The sequence below is a fragment of the Sinocyclocheilus anshuiensis genome, unplaced genomic scaffold (genome assembly GCF_001515605.1).
Source record: "Sinocyclocheilus anshuiensis isolate Anshui unplaced genomic scaffold, SAMN03320099.WGS_v1.1 scaffold101, whole genome shotgun sequence".
Taxonomy (NCBI): Eukaryota; Metazoa; Chordata; class Actinopteri; order Cypriniformes; family Cyprinidae; genus Sinocyclocheilus; species Sinocyclocheilus anshuiensis.
Window position 1 is genome coordinate 1,115,479 of NW_015540892.1, and position 21,276 is coordinate 1,136,754.

The window sequence follows — 21,276 nt, forward strand, 5'->3', positions numbered from 1 at the left end:
AGTTTGGATTTTTTTTTCCAGTTTTGTTTTGCTTTGTCCGTTTTTTTTTTTTTTTTTTGTAGGTTTTATTAAAGATAATGCTTAATAGTGATTGAAATATGAGTTTTTCATTGCCTGATGATGATATAGGCTAATTCTAATATATGTGACCCTGGACCACAAAACCAGTCATAAGTAGCACGGGTATATTTGTAGCAATAGCCAGCAATACATCGTATGGGTCAAAATGATAAATTTTTCTTTTATGCCAAAAATCATTAGGATATTAAGTAAAGATCATGTTCAAGATTATGTTCCATGAAGATATTTTGAACATTTCCTACTGTAAATATATCAAACTGTAATTTTTGATTAGCAATATGCATTGCTAAGGACTTCATTTAGACAACTTTAAAGGCGATTTTCTCAGCATTTTGATTTTTTTTGCACCCTCAGATTCCAGATTTTCAAATAGATAGTTGTAGCTCGGCCAAATATCGTCATATCCTAACAAACCATGTGTAAATCTCAATTAATAAAAATTAATTAAAATGTTTTGTGGTCCAGGGTCACATATGCTTAATACAATTCAGTGTTAGTACATGAGATGTCTACGACATGAAAATGCTGACATGAAAATAAATCCAGTTTACCTAAAACACATACTCAAATTTCACAAAAAAACTGGAGACAGAAATAGTTTACTATCCATTGACAAAGTCAGGTCACGTTTATATAGCACTTGTAGCACTTGAGATTGTTTCAAAGTAGCTTTGCACTAATAAACAGGAACATAAGTTTTAATGTTGTAAAATTTGTAAAATTTGAAAAAAATTTAATTTCAGCTATACAGAAGATAATTGAGTCTTTATTCAGCTCAGTTCAGTTCAATATTGTTGACAATTCAGATGAATAAGTGTCAATTGTGCAAATGTGATCAGAAATATGTTCAATTCATCTACTTTATAAGCAGCTCTTCAGAAGGCAGTAGTTTCATTTTCTATTCGTATTCAGCTTAAGTCAGTTCAAAGCTGGCAGTAAAATTTGCAACTTAAAAAGAAGGAAGATAAATACTTCTGTTAATTGGCTAAGCAGACATGGCTATCGACCAGTAATCTCAAATACTGCATTTTACGCTGCAGGTCTTGATGCCTAATTATCTGCATTTACACTATACACTTGGTAAAACAATCCAAGGTAGACATACTGACCTGGAAAAGCATTTGCCACCCTTGCTTTTTCAATGATGTATGACTCTCATTGACAGGGGAATATATCTGATCTGTCTGCTTACATGGAAGATGCCAATGCATGTATCTTGATTCATATTAGATTTATTTCCACATATAAATAATGCCTGAAACCAATCTGATAATATCGGCATCCATGTGCTTTTTTTTTCCTGCTTACACATTGTGGGTCATATCCAATCTGTCACACGGGAGGAAAAAAATCATAATTGGGACACTTGAACCATGTAATGTAAAGATGACTAAATATTGACAGAATTGCCTTGGCTTAATGCTAGGTCTATCACTCCCTGTAGCTGAGCCATGATTTTTTATTTTATTTTTTTTTCTGCAAAAATTCAACTTACAAGTTGAAATCAACTGGGTGCTCATCAAAGCAAAAATTTTCAGTTTGGAGCCAATCATTCAGACATTGAAATCCAGACATGCATGCAATCTCATGAGAAGCAGGCTCTGCATTGTCTCTCCTCAGAGTTGCGGATGAAGAGCATGCATAATGACTGGGTGTTAAGTTTCATCTTTACTGCCTTCATTTTTTATAGATAAAATAAAGGCTGCTGTCACACAGTATATTCATGGTTATTGAGCTCTCTATAAACACAAATATCAAGAAACTTTTTTTTTTTTTTTTTTTTACGATTTTCTGCAAGGGTACCTTGTTTATCCTGCCAACGTTTGAGATGGAGATTTCTTTTTGAGAATTGTACTAAAGTATAATAGTAGCTTCAGACTAAATCTCTTGCAATGTCTTTCATCACTGTTTTTATCGAGGTTGCAGTTTTATAATCAAGCATGCTATCGACTTTCATAATGAAAAATAATCCAGCAAGTCTATTTCAATTGAAGAGGTGAAGCAAGATTGACTAGGGCTTTGGCTGTAATGGTTCATTACCGATCTGTCACTCTCATCATGTCTCCTGTGATATTACAGATTGCCATTTTGAATGAGTCGCAGTATCACAGACAGCTGTCATAGTGCTGTGTTGATTGGTTCCATCTGCGCATGGAACGCCTAATAGAGAAAAGAGATCAGAGGTCTCAAATAAGTCAGGTTTCTCCAAACAATATGATTTATATGTGATTACAGCATCAGTTGTTCAGTCAATCCTTATTTTTTTCTTTAATACCCTGTCGGATTTCATATATGCTTTCTATGTGGGTAGCAGATTGTGTTAACCTTCCTCGGATCTCAGACACTGTGGCCTTTTCAGGGTCGCCGCATGGAATATATGAAGCAACCCCCCAAAGGCTCTTCCTCACAATTCTTCATCTGCTAGCCTTTTCAAAAAGTGGCAATGGAGGCAATCCCCAAGGGTTATGCATATAGGCTATGTTAGCATTAGCGTGTGTTTAGTATGGGTCTCTTGAGAAATTATAGACTGTTGTTATCTGACATCAGTGAGCAGAAGATGGAAGCAAAGCATGCATTGCTTTGTGCATGGAGATGGACACAATAAAGAATAAAGCAGGGTCCCAAAATCGAATACGTTTCCTACCTAAACAACATTTAAGACACCATATGCACACTCTCAGTGTAAAAACTGTTTCTAAAAGTAAGCTGCTTTGTTTGGGCCAAATTGTGGATAAGGCAAATCAGACAATATGGTGGATGTTTTTTGTAGGTTTTATTAAAGATAATGCTTAATAGTGATTGAAATATGAGTTTTTCATTGCCTGATGATGATATAGGCTAATTCTAATATATGTGACCCTGGACCACAAAACCAGTCATAAGTAGCACGGGTATATTTGTAGCAATAGCCAGCAATACATTGAATAGGTCAAAATTATCGATATTTCTATTATGCCAAAAATCATTAGGATATTAAGTAAAGATCATGTTCCATGAAGATATGTTGTTAATTTCCTACTGTAAATATATCAAAACGTACATTTTGATTAGCAATATGCATTGCTAAGGACTTCATTTAGACAACTTTAAAGGCGATTTTCTCAGCATTTTGATTTTTTTTGCACCCTCAGATTCCAGATTTTCAAATAGATAGTTGTAGCTCGGCCAAATATCGTCATATCCTAACAAACCATGTGTAAATCTCAATTAATAAAAATTAATTAAAATGTTTTGTGGTCCAGGGTCACATATGCTTAATACAATTCAGTGTTAGTACATGAGATGTCTACGACATGAAAATGCTGACATGAAAATAAATCCAGTTTACCTAAAACACATACTCAAATTTCACAAAAAAACTGGAGACAGAAATAGTTTACTATCCATTGACAAAGTCAGGTCACGTTTATATAGCACTTGATATTATACAGATTGTTTCAAAGTAGCTTTGCACTAATAAACAGGAACATAAGTTTTAATGTTGTAAAATTCATTAATTATGAAAAAAATTTAATTTCAGCTATACAGAAGATAATTGAGTCTTTATTCAGCTCAGTTCAGTTCAATATTGTTGACAATTCAGATGAATAAGTGTCAATTGTGCAAATGTGATCAGAAATATGTTCAATTCATCTACTTTATAAGCAGCTCTTCAGAAGGCAGTAGTTTCATTTTCTATTCGTATTCAGCTTAAGTCAGTTCAAAGCTGGCAGTAAAATTTGCAACTTAAAAAGAAGGAAGATAAATACTTCTGTTAATTGGCTAAGCAGACATGGCTATCGACCAGTAATCTCAAATACTGCATTTTACGCTGCAGGTCTTGATGCCTAATTATCTGCATTTACACTATACACTTGGTAAAACAATCCAAGGTAGACATACTGACCTGGAAAAGCATTTGCCACCCTTGCTTTTTCAATGATGTATGACTCTCATTGACAGGGGAATATATCTGATCTGTCTGCTTACATGGAAGATGCCAATGCATGTATCTTGATTCATATTAGATTTATTTCCACATATAAATAATGCCTGAAACCAATCTGATAATATCGGCATCCATGTGCTTTTTTTTTCCTGCTTACACATTGTGGGTCATATCCAATCTGTCACACGGGAGGAAAAAAATCATAATTGGGACACTTGAACCATGTAATGTAAAGATGACTAAATACTGACAGAATTGCCTTGGCTTAATGCTAGGTCTATCACTCCCTGTAGCTGAGCCATGATTTTTTATTTTATTTTTTTTTCTGCAAAAATTCAACTTACAAGTTGAAATCAACTGGGTGCTCATCAAAGCAAAAATTTTCAGTTTGGAGCCAATCATTCAGACATTGAAATCCAGACATGCATGCAATCTCATGAGAAGCAGGCTCTGCATTGTCTCTCCTCAGAGTTGCGGATGAAGAGCATGCATAATGACTGGGTGTTAAGTTTCATCTTTACTGCCTTCATTTTTTATAGATAAAATAAAGGCTGCTGTCACACAGTATATTCATGGTTATTGAGCTCTCTATAAACACAAATATCAAGAAACTTTTTTTTTTTTTTTTTTTTACGATTTTCTGCAAGGGTACCTTGTTTATCCTGCCAACGTTTGAGATGGAGATTTCTTTTTGAGAATTGTACTAAAGTATAATAGTAGCTTCAGACTAAATCTCTTGCAATGTCTTTCATCACTGTTTTTATCGAGGTTGCAGTTTTATAATCAAGCATGCTATCGACTTTCATAATGAAAAATAATCCAGCAAGTCTATTTCAATTGAAGAGGTGAAGCAAGATTGACTAGGGCTTTGGCTGTAATGGTTCATTACCGATCTGTCACTCTCATCATGTCTCCTGTGATATTACAGATTGCCATTTTGAATGAGTCGCAGTATCACAGACAGCTGTCATAGTGCTGTGTTGATTGGTTCCATCTGCGCATGGAACGCCTAATAGAGAAAAGAGATCAGAGGTCTCAAATAAGTCAGGTTTCTCCAAACAATATGATTTATATGTGATTACAGCATCAGTTGTTCAGTCAATCCTTATTTTTTTCTTTAATACCCTGTCGGATTTCATATATGCTTTCTATGTGGGTAGCAGATTGTGTTAACCTTCCTCGGATCTCAGACACTGTGGCCTTTTCAGGGTCGCCGCATGGAATATATGAAGCAACCCCCCAAAGGCTCTTCCTCACAATTCTTCATCTGCTAGCCTTTTCAAAAAGTGGCAATGGAGGCAATCCCCAAGGGTTATGCATATAGGCTATGTTAGCATTAGCGTGTGTTTAGTATGGGTCTCTTGAGAAATTATAGACTGTTGTTATCTGACATCAGTGAGCAGAAGATGGAAGCAAAGCATGCATTGCTTTGTGCATGGAGATGGACACAATAAAGAATAAAGCAGGGTCCCAAAATCGAATACGTTTCCTACCTAAACAACATTTAAGACACCATATGCACACTCTCAGTGTAAAAACTGTTTCTAAAAGTAAGCTGCTTTGTTTGGGCCAAATTGTGGATAAGGCAAATCAGACAATATGGTGGATGGGTTTAGACAAATATATTGTTAATATGCTTATTTCATCAAATACCTAAAAGTTTTGATATAATGCAGCCTATTTTATAATATTTTACACAATATTTGTGTATACAGTGTGTTTTTACGCTAATGAGATGCTTTATGCTGATTGTGATGCGTATTTGTATGCTAATTAATAACATTGATAGCATAGCAATATACTTGAGTCAGCCTTTCTGATAGGGCTGGGCGATATAGCTAAAAAATGTATCAACGATATAATGTTTCATATCGTTCGGTATCGATAATTATTGACATTTTTTATAACAAAGAGCAATAGAATAAAATGTTTATATTTAACCACTGTATTTTTAAATTAACTCAATTTATTGAGACAAACAACAAATATTTTTTTGTTTTAACAGTCAAAAACAATTAAAAACATATGAGACGCAGTGAAAAGGAATAAACCTCTACAAATTTGCGACGTGTTTTCTAAAAGTTTAAGCTGTTTTAACTTTGCATGGCTTTCTATACATCTCTTGTGTGAGACGCGAGTGCAGCAGTCATATTTGTCCGTCTAAAAATGTTTATTATCGTTATCGAAGAAGGTGTATCGTCGATAAATATCGATACCGTTTTATCGCCCAGGCCTAGTTTCTGACTCCAAATCTAAATTCACATGACTTTACCATTGGTTGTGATTTTTCTGGATAAGGATTAAGAAAATAAAAAACCCAATAAAATACTTTAGAGCTAATATTTAAGATTCTATTAATTTACATAACTTTTTCAGGTCTGGAAATTTCACTCAAAATTAGGCTTCCTCATAAATACAGTTTTCTGGAGGGCCGTTTGTGTGGTGCTCAGAGTTGCAGCCTATGAAGATTGTCCAAATTAGTTATAAATGAGCTTCCATTTCATTGAAGGTGTTGTCTTAAGGCTGGTACACATTACATGAATTTTGCCTATATCTTTGCCCCAGCTTGCAGACTGGAGGTGTCATCGATTTTTGCTGAAAGACAAAGTTGGAGTTAGCAGTTGGATTTGACCGATTGCACAGAAAATCCTCCGTTCATAATTTCTTTTAGTCAATATTACACATTTTTGTTTGTCATGCATCTCCAAGAAGTGTTGCATGTTATTGCAAAAGTTTATGTTTGGAGTGACTCAAATATCTGGTACTGTGTGATCTTCAGTCTTTTATTTATAAGTTTTTCCTCTGTAACCATATATGATGTCTGCAAGTGCATAATGCCATGTGTTTTATAATTGGTTCAGATCTTAGAAGTCATGTAGTGTATTCCAGTCTTTAGAAGACACAAGACAGCTGTCTACATTTGCTCATTTGGCAGACCATGCTCTTATTCAAATTGACTTACATTGCATTCAATATAAACATTTTATTTGTTCATCTATTCCCTAAGAATCGAACTTGTGACTTTGGCGTTGCTAACGCCATGCTCTACTGTTATCTAGCATGGTATCTAACATTAATCGCCATGGGCATTTTCTTTGATAATAGAGCATGATCCGACTCTCTCCATATATAAACTTAACAACTCTTCTGGAGTCATGGATTTGCAGGCTTAGGCTATTTGCTGCTCTCTTAGATGTCCTCTGAGCATTTGAGCCCACAGTGCATACCTGCAGCCACTATTGTTCTATTGTAATGTGAAATGTTTTGTGCAGCTGAGCGTGGGGGCACTGTGGGCTCTAATTAACACATATTTGAGCGTTGGCACTGCTGAAAAGACCTGAACACAGAAATGAACACAGACATGTTTTGTTCTGTAGTGTAGTTTTAGAGTTGTATTTTAACATGGAAATGAAAATGGAACTTTGTTCCATTTTGGGTCTGTTTGACTGTGTCTTTTCCTCTGCTGTGTGTATTGATCAGTGAACCACTCATCTAGAACGGTTCTGTAAATAAGACTGAACTGAAGGGCATGACCACATTTATAATGATCTCTCTCTTTCTCTGTTACAGATGCCTTTGTCAACAGTCAGGAGTGGACACTCAGTCGCTCTGTACCAGAGCTCAAAGTGGTGAGTCCTGTCACTGATGTTTCAAATTTGCCATTTTTATCATAACTAATACAAGATTTAATTTGCATCATTTAATTACTTAAATTAGTGTTGCATGCTCGTGTCCTCACAACAAAACAGCTTTGATCAGGCTGTGTCCTCTTTAAATTGGCCTGAATACGCTGAATTCTCTGTTTCTTGTCCTGTGGAAAGTTAATTTGAAATTAAAAATAAACTCACTTTTTACACTCTCACTGCTTTATTTGTTGGTCCCCTAATAATGACATTTGTGTCATTTGACAGCGTCATTTCCTCCATCTCAAATTATTTCTTGTTTGATAGCATTCTGTGATTTCAAATTATTGCATGTGAAAATGACATCTTACAGTTTTAAAATTAAATGACTGACTTGTCATGCTAACGTATATTAATGCATGGATAGAATTTGTTTAATCCAAAATAATAATAAAGAAAATGAAACAATTTTAATATATTTAGCATAATTTAACACAATTACAGTTTGTTTAACACAAGTGCAGAACTCTTTCTTTAGAATTCTTTAAATGTAATTATTAGTAATAATGAATTTTATCATTTTAATTTCATTTCATAGTTCTTTAATCATATCGAATTAACTTTAAAAGTTTCAAACTGAAGTCTGGGTCTATGACAAGTAAAAATCAATAACATGATCAGCAAGAAATGATAACAAAGGATGTTCGTTTTAATTGATCTTTAAATACCTTTTTTTTTTATTTTTTTTTATTTTTTATAAAAATCAAACCCTGGGACTTAAAAATACCACAGTTAAAAAGACACTGTTTTACTGTACTGATGGTACTCCGTACTCAGCAAAGGTTATAAAATAATTTTAATAATCTGTGTGTGCGCAGCATGATCTCCTATCTCTCTCTCTCTCTCTCTCTCTCTCTGCGTATGTGTGTGCATCACTGAAAGCAGCGCATTAATATAGAACAGTGATTAATCTGACCTGGAACTACCTGTGCATTATATGGTTTTAATGCATACCTGCCAGGCAATCAGAATCAAGTATTCAGACAGACCATGGTATAATAGGACTTGCTTCAGGTCTAAGCTGAGACACTGTTTATTTACATGCCAAAATATCATGTAAGGTACCCCTATTAATTCTGTGTGTGTATTTGTGTGTGCAGGGCATTGTGGGTAACTTGGCCAGTGGGAAGTCTGCCCTGGTGCACCGGTATCTGACAGGGACGTACGTGCAAGAAGAGAGCCCTGAAGGTAGGTGTTTTGCTATCAAATATGCAGGTGAAATTTGGAGAATCATTAAAAGCCTTTGTACTTTTATATCTCTCACTGTCTTTATCTTTAACAGTTTATTGAAAGGCTTTTGAAAGGCTTTACAATGGTGTATGTGTGTCCTTCTGTTCTTAGATCCCGTTTAAGTCTTGAAGTTATGTGTAAAAACAATTAATATTCCTCTCTTTTCAGTATTGCTGAGGCATAGCCTAGATACTCTTCTTATTTTTCTCTCCTTCTCTTATTCCTTCTTTCTCTCTCCGCACACCTGCTGTTAGTATGTTAGTACAGTACAGTTGTGCTGGAGTACTGTGCTATACTCCCCATGTATAATTGAGAACATTCAAGGCACACCGCCAGACCACCACAATATGCTCTCTTTCCCAAGCACGGATCTGCTTTCAAAAGCTCCCCGTGTCAATGTTTCATGTCCTTTATAACTGTTATTATGTAGTAATGTTAAACTGGCCTTTCAGATGGCTCCCTCACGGAGCAGAGTTTGTAAATTTTAGGGCTTTTCTTTAAAGATCGTAATTAGTTTAAGCAACATTTAGTACAGTTGTGCTTAACTGCAGTAATCTGAGTGCCTGGGGGTCCTGCAGAGAGCATGAGGTCACAGAAGAGGGCAGTTACCGGGCACTAATCATGTCTCGTCCTTTCCTTTGCACTTTACCGTATAAAACTCAAGCCACTGCATAGCAGCGGTCAACCAGGAAATCGCCCTGCAAGAAAAAAAAATCCCCCAGAAATGTCAGTTGCCTGTTTGCCGCAGTGGATTATAGCACAGAGTGCCAAAGGAAACTTAGCGCGACATCAGAGACCGTTGAAGTGTGTGCCTTGCTAAGCTCAAGCGACACGGTTAAATCTTTCACGTTTGAGGCCAGCACGTCATCTGATGATAGAAGTGCCGCAAAACTCAGATTTGCAGTGGCGTTACATCACATTTCAGCTACAGAAAGCTGTGATTTGAATTTCCAAATTTACATTCCAATAAAACTACCGCATAAAAAGTTTTCCTACTTTTCTTTTTTTGAAGTTTCACTATTCTGGGTTTAAAAATAGTGTTTCCTAGCTTTGGTAGAGTGACCCCAACCTCAAAACCACTAAGTAGGGCTGGAGCAGATTTTTACAGCGCACTCTGCAATGAAAGCAGTCGGGTTTTGCACCGTCCCACCTTGCATCACACATACTACATGAATAGACACATTCTCAGAGCTCATTAAGAGATATTATCACAAGGCCAACTATGTGACTGCATGTGTATGTTTACACAAGAAGAAAGAAAAATCCCTACAGGCCTGGTGGTCTCAATACAGACCCAGCCTTTACCATTTCAAAACCCAGCACCCCATATGGTTAACTAAGGCAGTTTTTTTGCTTATGCCGCCACAATCATGTTTGATTTAGAAATGTGGCTCTGCTGGGATCAGCAGTTTGGTGCAATTGTGCAGACCAGTCCCTCTAGCGTGAAAAATAACACTTTTATCAATGTGAAATATCAAATTTAGACTTTGAATCTTTTCCAAGTAAAATCTAGATAAACTAGTTGCAAACCGTGAAATCTAGATAAACTGGTTGACCATCATGACCCATTTCTACTTCATATTTCCTCTCTTTTTGTTAAACAGGCAAATAAGAATATTTAAAAATCTAGTTTAAAACATCTGACAAATTCTTAGAGATCTTTGTATTCGTGTTGGTTTTAAAAAATGTCTTTAAATTTAATTAGCTAATGTGTCACCACACACCACATGACTTTAAATTGGTGCACAAAAGTATTTTTAATTGTTAATAATGTTTTAACAAGATCGCTTCACTTTCACATTTTTCTCAAAAAATAAATAAACAATAAAAGCTTAAGAATAATAGATTTTGTCAAACTACTAATGTTTTTATTCAAGAATTATTAGTATGCATAATAATTTTTTTTCTTAATTATGGTGTATTATTCAAAAATGTATTTGGCTTTATGTTCTAAAACAAATATAAAAATGTTATAACTGTTGTTTTTAAAAACATTTTCTATAAATGTTATATTTAAAAAATTAAAACATGCTCATCATAGAAAAGATGTATTTAAGTCATGTGTGTTTAAATGGTAATTTATTTTTTAAATTAATTAATAGATTTAGGAGTGTTACGTTACTGACCTCAATACTATGAGCATGTGTGATAGTATGTGTCCTTTTCATCAGCGTACTGTAAATCAGCTGTATTGACCTGACCATGTCCTCAGGGCAGACGTGTTAGATCTGTATGAGTCGTGACCCACATGACAATAGATAAGCTTGCGATGAATGAATGAAAGTTATGCTTCTTTCTCTCTCTCTCAGTCTCTTTCTCTTTGTCCTGCTGTGTTTAATTTCTTAACTGACTGTGCATGTTTAGCTTGGCTGCTTTTTGATTTGAGTTTTGTTTATTCTCTCTTTCCTTGGCTGCTTCTTTAACTAGCTGACGTGGATGCAGGTAACTATTTGCTCTCTTTTTCACAATGTCACCATCATGTTCTTCTTGGGGAAGGTCTGTCGTAGTACAAGAGATTTGAGGAGGTGGACTCTCCTCCCCTCTGTGGCTTGTTAAACAGCATATTCTTCATCATGTTTCTGTTTAGATGCTCACAAACAATGCGTGTCATACCTAAAATCTTCAGTTATAGAGTTGATTCCACTCCACATGGCTTCTCTTTACTCATCACAGAGCTTTAAGCAAATTAAGCCATCGAACAGGAGGTTCCACTCTACTCCTCTCTTGATGCCACTGTAGTTTTGCCATCTTTCCATTTCATTCATTTCCTCAATGACACCAATGCACTGAGCGTTACAGGTCACTGTCCATCAAGCCAGAATATTAGACTGGGCGTTTTATCAAAAACTGTGTTTCTGAGTGTCTCTCATGATGAACTAAGCTTCAATGCATCCAGAGACTCTAAACTCAAGTGTGTTTTTACTCAGCTGAGTTTAACTCCATGGAGAAAGAATCCAGAGTGTAATTAACCGATGGGTGTCTATCTTTCACTCACTGTGCACTTCTCTCTCGCTCTCTATTTTCAACAAATATATAAATATCTGCGTCCAGACTATATGCTGAGTATTAGCTGTGCTGATACTCCTCCACTTCCTCATCCTTCATAATGCAGACAGACAAACCATGTCATTACGGAAAAGCTTGCCATCCCCTCCAGCCTAAACGCCATTCCCGAACAGCTCGCCCACTCTTCGATTTCAGCTAAACCTGGCAAATTTTGTAAAGCACATGAACTTTGGCATACACATTATTGCCCACATGTTTGGTTCAGTGGAGGAGCAGAGTTTAAACACTTGAGTCATTAAGACGGAGGGAAAATTGGAAAATCACGCAGTCAAGAAACATTGTGTTCTATCATGTCGTCATCTCAATTGAGTTACAGTGGCTGTGCTTTAGAACCATTATGTATCTCTTAGTAAGAAACTTTAAAGTAAAAAACTATTGCAGTGCTGCTTATGCTGTGATAATTAGGGCTGGGTATCGAGTTCGATACTTTTTAGGCACCGACCGAAATTCCTCGATACCATCGAGTATCGAAAAACGTCTCGTCGTTACTCTCTTTAACTCTCGTGGTACTGTAATACACCGATCGGTCTGCACAGTCCGCGTCAAGTCGAACACACCTACTAGTTTACACCGGTTGCACTCAGAGATGTGGCGCACACGTGAGGCTGTAGTGCGAATGCGTCCCTGCCCCCTTAGATATAAGACTACATTTACACTGGTGCGTTTATGTTTTAAAATGAAAACGATCCTCGTCATACTGGCGTTTCCACTGCATTTCAAGCCGGCTTTCCACTATCTCCGACAAACGACAAGCGACAGACCAGTCATTCAGTCATTCATTTCCAATGGAGAGTAGCGCGGGAGCTGCGTGGAGTTCTGATCATATGAAGATGTCCGTTCATACTAACGTTACACGACCAAAAGCACGTGCTATGTGACCATTCATGCAAACTGTAGCATCATGCTACACAAGACAATAAATAAGATTTATATTCTGCTTTTACTCAAAATTCACTTTAATCCACCATCGAGTGTTTGTAATAACTTCCGATTGCCGTCTAATGTGTGTTTTGGCTATGTACGGTTGCTGAAATTAAATATGTTATTACCTCTGACTCTTGAGTCAGAGCAGCGCTCATGGAAGAGAGAACACAGGCAGACAGCGCTGGAAGCTGCTAATGCTCATTAGTAAATCAGTGGAAAATAAATAGAAATCATGATTCTGTCTGAGCTATGCATTTTAAAACGAACACGCACTAGTGTAAATGTAGCCTAACAGATGTGTAAACTGAAGACTATTTGAGCTTTATTAACTATTTGCACTGATTTATTGTGTTGGTTACATTTTGTTCCTTTGTGCAGTGACTCAGGAGATGAGTCTTTGAGTTTGTATAAACATCAACAAGCTGAAAAATAAAACCAAAGTTTTTTTTTTTTAGATAATGTAATCTTGTTAAAATTGATTTCATAAAATTGGTATCGAAAAAAGTATCGTTCAGGAACCGGTATCGAAGTCAAGTTATCGGTATCGATATCGAAAATTTTTGAACGATACCCAGCCCTAGTGATAATGCCACTGATGCTGTATTAAAATTAGGATTTGAATATCTACTCTCTAGTGTAAGAACAGTTTTATTTTCTAGAGGTGATTTAATGATTTTTGCAGCTGTGTCTAATTATGAAGGTATGCAGAACTAATATATAATACCTGTTATATTTATGCTTTTCTGGCACAGTTATAACTAATTAACGGGTTTTCAAACTTTTTGTTGTGAAGGACCCCCCAATATGAAAATTTCCATTGCCTAGGCCCCCATTAAAACAAAGTAGCTATATATGAGAAAAATAGTGTGATATTATGAAGAAAAGATTGTTTAAAAAAATGAAAAATGGAATTTATACATAAAAGCCAAAATAAATGTAAATATTACATAGAAATACGTTTTAATTCATATATAAAATTATTTTAAAAAGTTATTAAATAATTATTAGAATATATTTGTGGAAGGCTTTTTACAATAATTATTGTGAGAACAAAATTGGCTTGCAAAATTAAAAATATGAAAATATGCTTTAAAGTTATTTACTTTAAGTTACTTTAGTTATTTCTTAGTTGTTTAGTTACTTTCTTAGTTTCTTATATCTTATTTGCTTACCTGTAGTTGCACCACTGTTCCTGGTTAGATCTGATAAATCCAAAAATATTATCAAGTAAAATACTGTAAATTGCGATCAAACCAGTTATCAGTCCTTCCCAAATCTCTCTCTGTATAATTTATGGTCTTTGTTGGTTATCATGGGGATACACTGTTGGAGGTCAGAGGTGAAGGGTAAAAGTTAAAAATGTTCAAGTGGTCATGTCCCCAGATGACCATGGAATGTCCTTTCAGGCTATGAAAGTAGTAGTATGTGAAGTTCTCTCAGGTCTTCGGTGCACAAGCTGATTAGCAGTGTAGAGCTGCGATAAGGTTAATACCCTCTAACATCTCCAGGAATCCCCTCTGATCCTCTTATGCTTCTGCAAACCAACCAACAGTTGCCCTCCCCTCTTCCGCCGAGAGAAAGATAGAGAGAGGTCTCTATGTCCTCTGATTTCTGACCACCGCTCTCTCATCTCAGATGGGGCACAGATGGAGTGGTCACCTTTACCACTCCAGCCATCGTTAGACTGGACGTTTGGAAAACTAATTGCAGCGGCAATACTTAATTAGTCTGAGTTCAAATAATTTTCTGAGGAAAATTCTTTCTCTGAAAAACAAAGAAGGTCAGGAAGAAAGCACTCAGATAGTGTTGATAAAAGACACTTTCATGCATGGATAAATGCATTATAAAAAAGGGAGTTACAAGTGCAATATATAAATGAATCATTGCATTTCAAGCATCTTTGTTCAGTCTGCATTTTATATTGTGACAAATACTCCCGTTAATAAGGTTTAGACCAAAGGTTCTCAACCTTTTTTGACTTGGCCCCTTCATTGTCCAACACAATATTCACAGGGCCCCTCGTTTAGAATATAGTATGATATTTCCTCCGGAATGTTCTGCTATAATTTCAACAAAGCCAATTTTTCAAACATTTTCATTAACAGAAACTTGGAGCATCAATATATAACATATATTGCTACTACTAAATATTATAGAAACTTAATTTTCTGTAAAGTTGCTTTGCAACGATTTGTATCATAAAAAGCGCTATACAAATAAACTTGAATTGAATTGAACATTAATTAACCACAATTATTCTTCTGAGGTGAAGATTAACCATGATTATAGTTGTTGAGGGGAAAATTGAAAAATATATATTTTATGTTTTTTATTGTTTTAGGATTTTAATAAGTTATTTTTAATATAATAAATGAATGAATAAATTTCTGGGATTACATCAGTATACTAAATTGTAAATAATAGGGATGGAATTTAAAAGAATTAACAATTCCAGTTCAATTCAATTCTATTGTGAAATTGACAAATATTATTTAAACAATTCTTACATGAAAAAAAAAAATCAGTTCCATTGTGAAATTTATAAATACAATTTAAACAATACTTACAAAAGGTGTTTTTAAACTAACTTTTCAGAGACAGCATAAATGCAATCCAGTAATCTGCTTTAACTATATATGAAATATCAGTACTAAACAAACAGAAAAGTGGTAATATATTTAAATAATTTATTTATTTCCATGAAATCCTACTGTCAAAATTCATGTGTGTTTGTAACTATGAACAACCAGTCAGTAAGTACACTATGAGTGTGGGAAAAAGTATAAAATTTAAATATAAAAGTTCTATGCTGTGTGAATTTTATTCATACATTAACAGTCAGTCCTTTGGGAATGAAAAGGGACAGTCCACAACGTTGCAGCAGCAGTAGATCTTATACAGGAGCACCAAAACTGAAATCCTTTGCTGTTAACAGTGTTTTCACAGAAAGAATAGAAGATGCAAAAAAAGCAGTTGCCATGCTACAGCTGTCTGTGACAGTGGACTGAACCCTGCTGTGAATCTTACACTGAATAAAATTGTGCACATAATTTATTTAATACATTTTTTATAGTACTCACCTTTGTATATTTACTAGTTCTGAACTCTGATTTATAGAACAAATATATAAACCCCCCCCCCCCCAAAAAAAAAATAATAAAAAAAATTATACTGACTCCGAGCTTTTGAATGGTCATTTGAATCAACAGTCCACCAATCATCTCATTTATAAGTAGTGAATGTATTAGAATCATCAGACTCTTTAAATTGATTTGCTTCTTTTGTTGGACAGGAGGACGTTTTAAAAAGGAGATTGTAGTGGATGGACAAAGTTACCTCCTCCTAATCAGGGATGAAGGGGGACCTCCGGAGGCTCAGGTAGGTAGTGCAGCCACAAATACAATGTGTTTTCCTTACAGAGGATGTTCTGATTCACAATGCTGAGCCTTAGTCTCAACTCTGGATGGGCGTAGCTATAACAATATATTAGTTTTGTTTTACAAAGCGGCTGAGTGGAAACCATTATGTAATAGGGTTTATATGAGGCTGATAACATTTATTTAGACAAACTGATTCTCTGTTAGTCATAAAATGCAAACAGGAAGTCTCATGTGGCCTCTTTCTCATGGCCTGTGAAATATGAATTTTATAGTGTGTCCCATTGAGCAGGGAGTCAGTCATTTCGAGCTGACAAGAGTTGTTTCAGTGCATTTCTTATGGATATTCCCAGAATTAACCATAAATCCTGTGAGCATTGTTTGTTCCATATATTCACTTACCCAAAATGTTGTCATGGCTTCTTAAGTCTGCTTTTTAGGACAGCTACAACTAAGATGCAACTAAGTCCCATCAGTGTCCCAATATGTAGTGGTTCAAAGCCCTTGCTAGTGCACAAGTACATTCACAATAATCACATCATAGGAAATATGATTAAATATAAGGGAGTGGATTTATGAAATACGTTTAGCCTATTTTAAACAAAGAAGTATTGTGTTTTTTTTTTAATAATGTTTCTCTCTCACTTTCTAAATTCTTCCCACTCTCTCAATCATTCTTTCTCAGTTTGCGTTGTGGGTAGATGCGGTGATTTTTGTGTTCAGTCTGGAAGATGAGATCAGCTTTCAGACGGTCTACCACTACTATAGTCGCATGGCCAACTACCGCAACACAGCAGAGGTGCCCCTGGTGCTTGTGGGAACTCAGGGTGAGTCTTGGAGAGAAAAAAACCTGGATATATCATATGACAGCAACTCACATTCAGAATTCAAGGCCATATTCTCCAGTGGCTTGGCAACAATTTGAATAGAGTACAGTTTGACGAGTAGGCACAAACCTTTTACATATTTCAGGGATTATTGTTATCAGTTATTTTTACACATTAATTGTTGATCAGTTTTTTTGGGCAAGTATTATTTATAGATATTTTATATGGACACTACTTTTCAAAACATTGGGGTTGGTAAGATTTATTTATATATTTTTTATGTTTTAAGTCTCTGAAGTATGGAAGCCCGTTTCCACCACTGAATAAAAAATAAAAAAGGTAATTGACTTTTTATCTCGCTATTCAGAATTGTGAGATAAAAAGTCTCAATCGCCAGATATAAAGTCAGAATGGCCAGATATAAAAGCACAGTTCTGATTTTTTTTTCTCAGAATTGCGTGATATAAACTCGAAATTGTAAGAAAAAAATAATTCAGAATTGCCAGTTTATATCTCGCAATTCTGACTTTATAGCACACAATTGCAAGTTATTAAGTCAGAATTGTGAGATATAAACTCGCAATTCTGAGAACATATCAGTCTTTTTCCCGCCTTAGAATTGGAATTTGTAACTCGCAGTTGCGAATTTATATCTATTACCAATATATATTTATCTATTACCAATATATATTTTTATATATTACCAAATTAAAATAAGTAAATAAATACCTAAATGTATAATCATAACAATAACATTCTAAAATATTATTGCAATTTGAACTAACTGTTTTCTATTTTAATATATTTTAAAACCTATTTTATTCCTGTCATGCACAGCTGAAATTTCAGTAACCATTACTTCCAGTGTCACATGATCCTTAAGAAATCATTCTAATATGCTAATTTGGTGCTCAAGAACATTGTTTTAGAGCTGCTTATGTTTATGTTTATTTGACAAAAAAGTAGTGAACACACTATTCGTCAAGGATAACACAATAAAGTTTAAAACAAAACTTATTTACATTGTGGTCCTTGATGTAAAGCACAAACTTCACTCCCGGTAACAGGAACACTGGCATTGAATTATAAATACAAAAATTACAATAAAATTCCACATTTACAAAAATTTACAGTCACAAATAACCACATACGTAATACAAATTCATCAACAAAAACAACCTACTTAAGAACCAACTTTTAGCTTTTAAACTAAAACTAGCCATATTCGAGATACTTTTAATGTCCAGAGGTAACTTATTCCACAGAAGTGCCCCAGAATATCTAAAAGACCTACGACCATACATAGTTTTGACATAATGACATAATGTAATATCCATAAGACTTTGCCTAGTTTTATAACAATGTTGCTCATTTACCCTAGAAAAAAAATACATTAAAATATGAAGGAGCTCTATTATTGATAATCGTATGTACCATTTTTAATTTAATATGTTCTAGTCTGCTTTCCATAGGTAACCAATCAAGACACTTAAAATGGGAAACCTCCACATGTGTAAAACGACTAAACCCTGAAACTAACCTTATCAATTTATTCTGAGATTTTTGTAACTTATCCAACCAACCACAAGACAAATCAGACATCCAAGAAATACATGCATATTCGAAATGACATGACACTAAACATGATGCAAGTAATTTTATACTCTGTTTATCAAGAAAAGTAACATGTCTGGCAAGAAATTTAGTCCTAGCATTAACCTTACCCAGAACTTTCATAGCCATACTTACACCACTTAAATAATTGTCAAGGACACATGCAAGATAATTAACAGAAGTTCTATTTGATATTAAACAATCCACCACCTTAACAGACATCTTAGAAACCTTATTCAGATTCTTTTTAGACCCAAATAATATGGATTCCGTTTTACCTAAATGCAACATCAGTTTGTTTTCAGAGAGCCAGTCTCTTACCTTACAATGCTCCTTACCTAAATGCACTTGTATCCTACCAACATCCTTATCTAAAATTAACAAAGCAGAATCATCAGCATATAAAAACAAATTAAAATCACAAACTGCTTGCATGTTATAATATATAAAATATATAATAATATATCATATATAAAAGAATAATATATAAAAGAAACAAAAGAGGGCCTAAAACACTTCCCTGAGGGACTCCATTTTTAACAAAAGTTTCCTCAGAAAGAACCCCGTCAATTTCTACTCTCTGAACTTAATATTAAGCTTAATATTTTTGTGAAAACCTTGATACATTTTTTCGGATTCTTGTCAAATTCTTGTTAAATGTTAAATAAAAAGTTCTAATAAACAGCATTTTTATCATTATAAATGCCTTTACTGTTACTTTTTATGCAAGTATTCACTTACTGACCCCAAACTTTTGAACGCAGATATATATTTAAAATGTTAAGTAATGCAAGAAAAAAACCCTTCATATTACTTGTGTTTTCAGTGTATATGAACACTAGGGGGTGCCACACTCTAATCAATGGAAGATTAGAGCTACGGCTCATCTGCATGTTCCCTTGTTCTTAAATATGTCCACAAGATATTTTGATGAATTTGAATTCTCTCGCATTTGATGAAATTATTTTCTTAAAACACTAATTATTACAGTTATTATTCTGTCCAGTTTTAGTTTCAAATTTCTTTGTCTCGTCTTGACAATTCACAGATGCTATCAGTGCAGCTAACCCTCGTGTCATCGATGACACCCGCGCTCGCAAACTGTCCAACGATCTGAAGAGGTGCACATATTATGAGACCTGCGCTACCTACGGCCTCAACGTGGAGCGCGTCTTTCAAGATGGTGAGTATCTTCATACTGTCCTAAATAGTGCAAAGTGTAAGCTTTATATTTGTGCTGTGAAAAAGAATTTACTGGCAAAGTTGTGTTAAACAAACACAAGGTCATCAGTGGTGGTTTAAATCCATCATTCTGCCCGGATGTGTTAATTGTATGTCACCTCTGTTAGATGAGATTCATCGCAGCACCGGTCATAACAGTTCATGCTTGCGTAACCGTTACTTTCAAATTATGTAGGTTACAGCATAAGGAACAGGAGGCAGAAAGTGCAAGGTGACTTTGCTGTTGAATAGCCAGCCCAATCTGGCTTAATCAGCTCTTAATTACAGGCTAAATGGCCCATCTCGCCTTGCATTGCTCTGTGGTATAGAGATAGCCGTGTTGTTCTGTGTGCTGGATTTTGCTAGGACAGCTTCATTAACCGTTGCAGGTGTAGTGTTGTGTACTTGCAGTTAAAAACACTATAATCTTAGAGAGATAAATTGAGGATGAAAATGTAAGCAGCCTTTGAGACCTGTGCTCCACTAGGGGGCACAAGACAGTAAGAAATGGGGCTCATTTCACAAGAATTTATTATTTGAAAAAGCATCAGAGGTCTTATGGACATTTTTTCTTGTTGGAAAATTGGAATTGTGTTTATAGTACGTTTTGACAGACTTGATGTGCCATTTGAGCTATGTTTATTATCATACTGGGAGGCTTAACAAGACATTTATATTTATGTTCCTGGCAAGTGCATTGTGGATGCATATCTTTCAAGTGTTTTCGAGTGCATATTGTGTAAACTGCTAGTACCACAAAGTTATAATACACATGTGCAGTTGGAAAAGGAAAACGGTAAAGTATGTTGGAATCCCACTAAAAGTCCAAGAAATCCCCAAGAAATGAATTCCCTTTTGAAGTACCATCACTACAGCCAGCAAAGTGTTAGTTTTATAACTAATTCACCACATTAAACAGTAAACTTCAGGAAAAGTCACTGTTCCGCATGTTATGAATGAACAATGAATGTCATTTTTTTTTGGAAAGTGACAATATAGAATTTTACATTTTTACATAAAAATGCTGTTTTTTTAAAGCTGCAGTCCGTAACTTTTGGCGCTCTAGCGGTTAATAAACAGAACTGCGTGCCTTTCCATTCATCAAATAATTCTGAAAAAAAATGTATCATCATTTTCACAAAAATATTAAGCACAACAACTGTTTTCAACATTGATAATAGATAGAGATAAGGGTAAAAAAAAAAATCTTGAGCACCAAATTAACATATTAGAATGATTTCTGAATGATCATGTGACACTGAAGACTAGAGTAATGGCTGCTGAAAATTCAGCTTTTCATCACATGGACAAATAACATTTAAAAA

General features: G+C 35.0%; 1 protein-coding gene across 4 annotated transcripts in view; it reads left to right on the forward strand.

The window, feature by feature from the left end:
- The window catches only part of agap1 (ArfGAP with GTPase domain, ankyrin repeat and PH domain 1), a 143,179-nt gene that overhangs the window by 40,260 nt on the left and 81,643 nt on the right, over nt 1-21,276 (forward strand). For 2 of the 4 annotated variants that reach the window (XM_016486609.1, XM_016486612.1), the window contains exons 2-7: nt 7,580-7,638; nt 8,793-8,880; nt 11,350-11,364; nt 16,205-16,290; nt 16,975-17,116; nt 19,779-19,913. In XM_016486609.1, the coding sequence (XP_016342095.1) occupies nt 7,580-7,638; nt 8,793-8,880; nt 11,350-11,364; nt 16,205-16,290; nt 16,975-17,116; nt 19,779-19,913 (525 nt within the window). The remainder of the gene's footprint in view (nt 1-7,579; nt 7,639-8,792; nt 8,881-11,349; nt 11,365-16,204; nt 16,291-16,974; nt 17,117-19,778; nt 19,914-21,276) is intronic. The other 2 variants (XM_016486610.1, XM_016486613.1) reach the window with 1 other exon arrangement.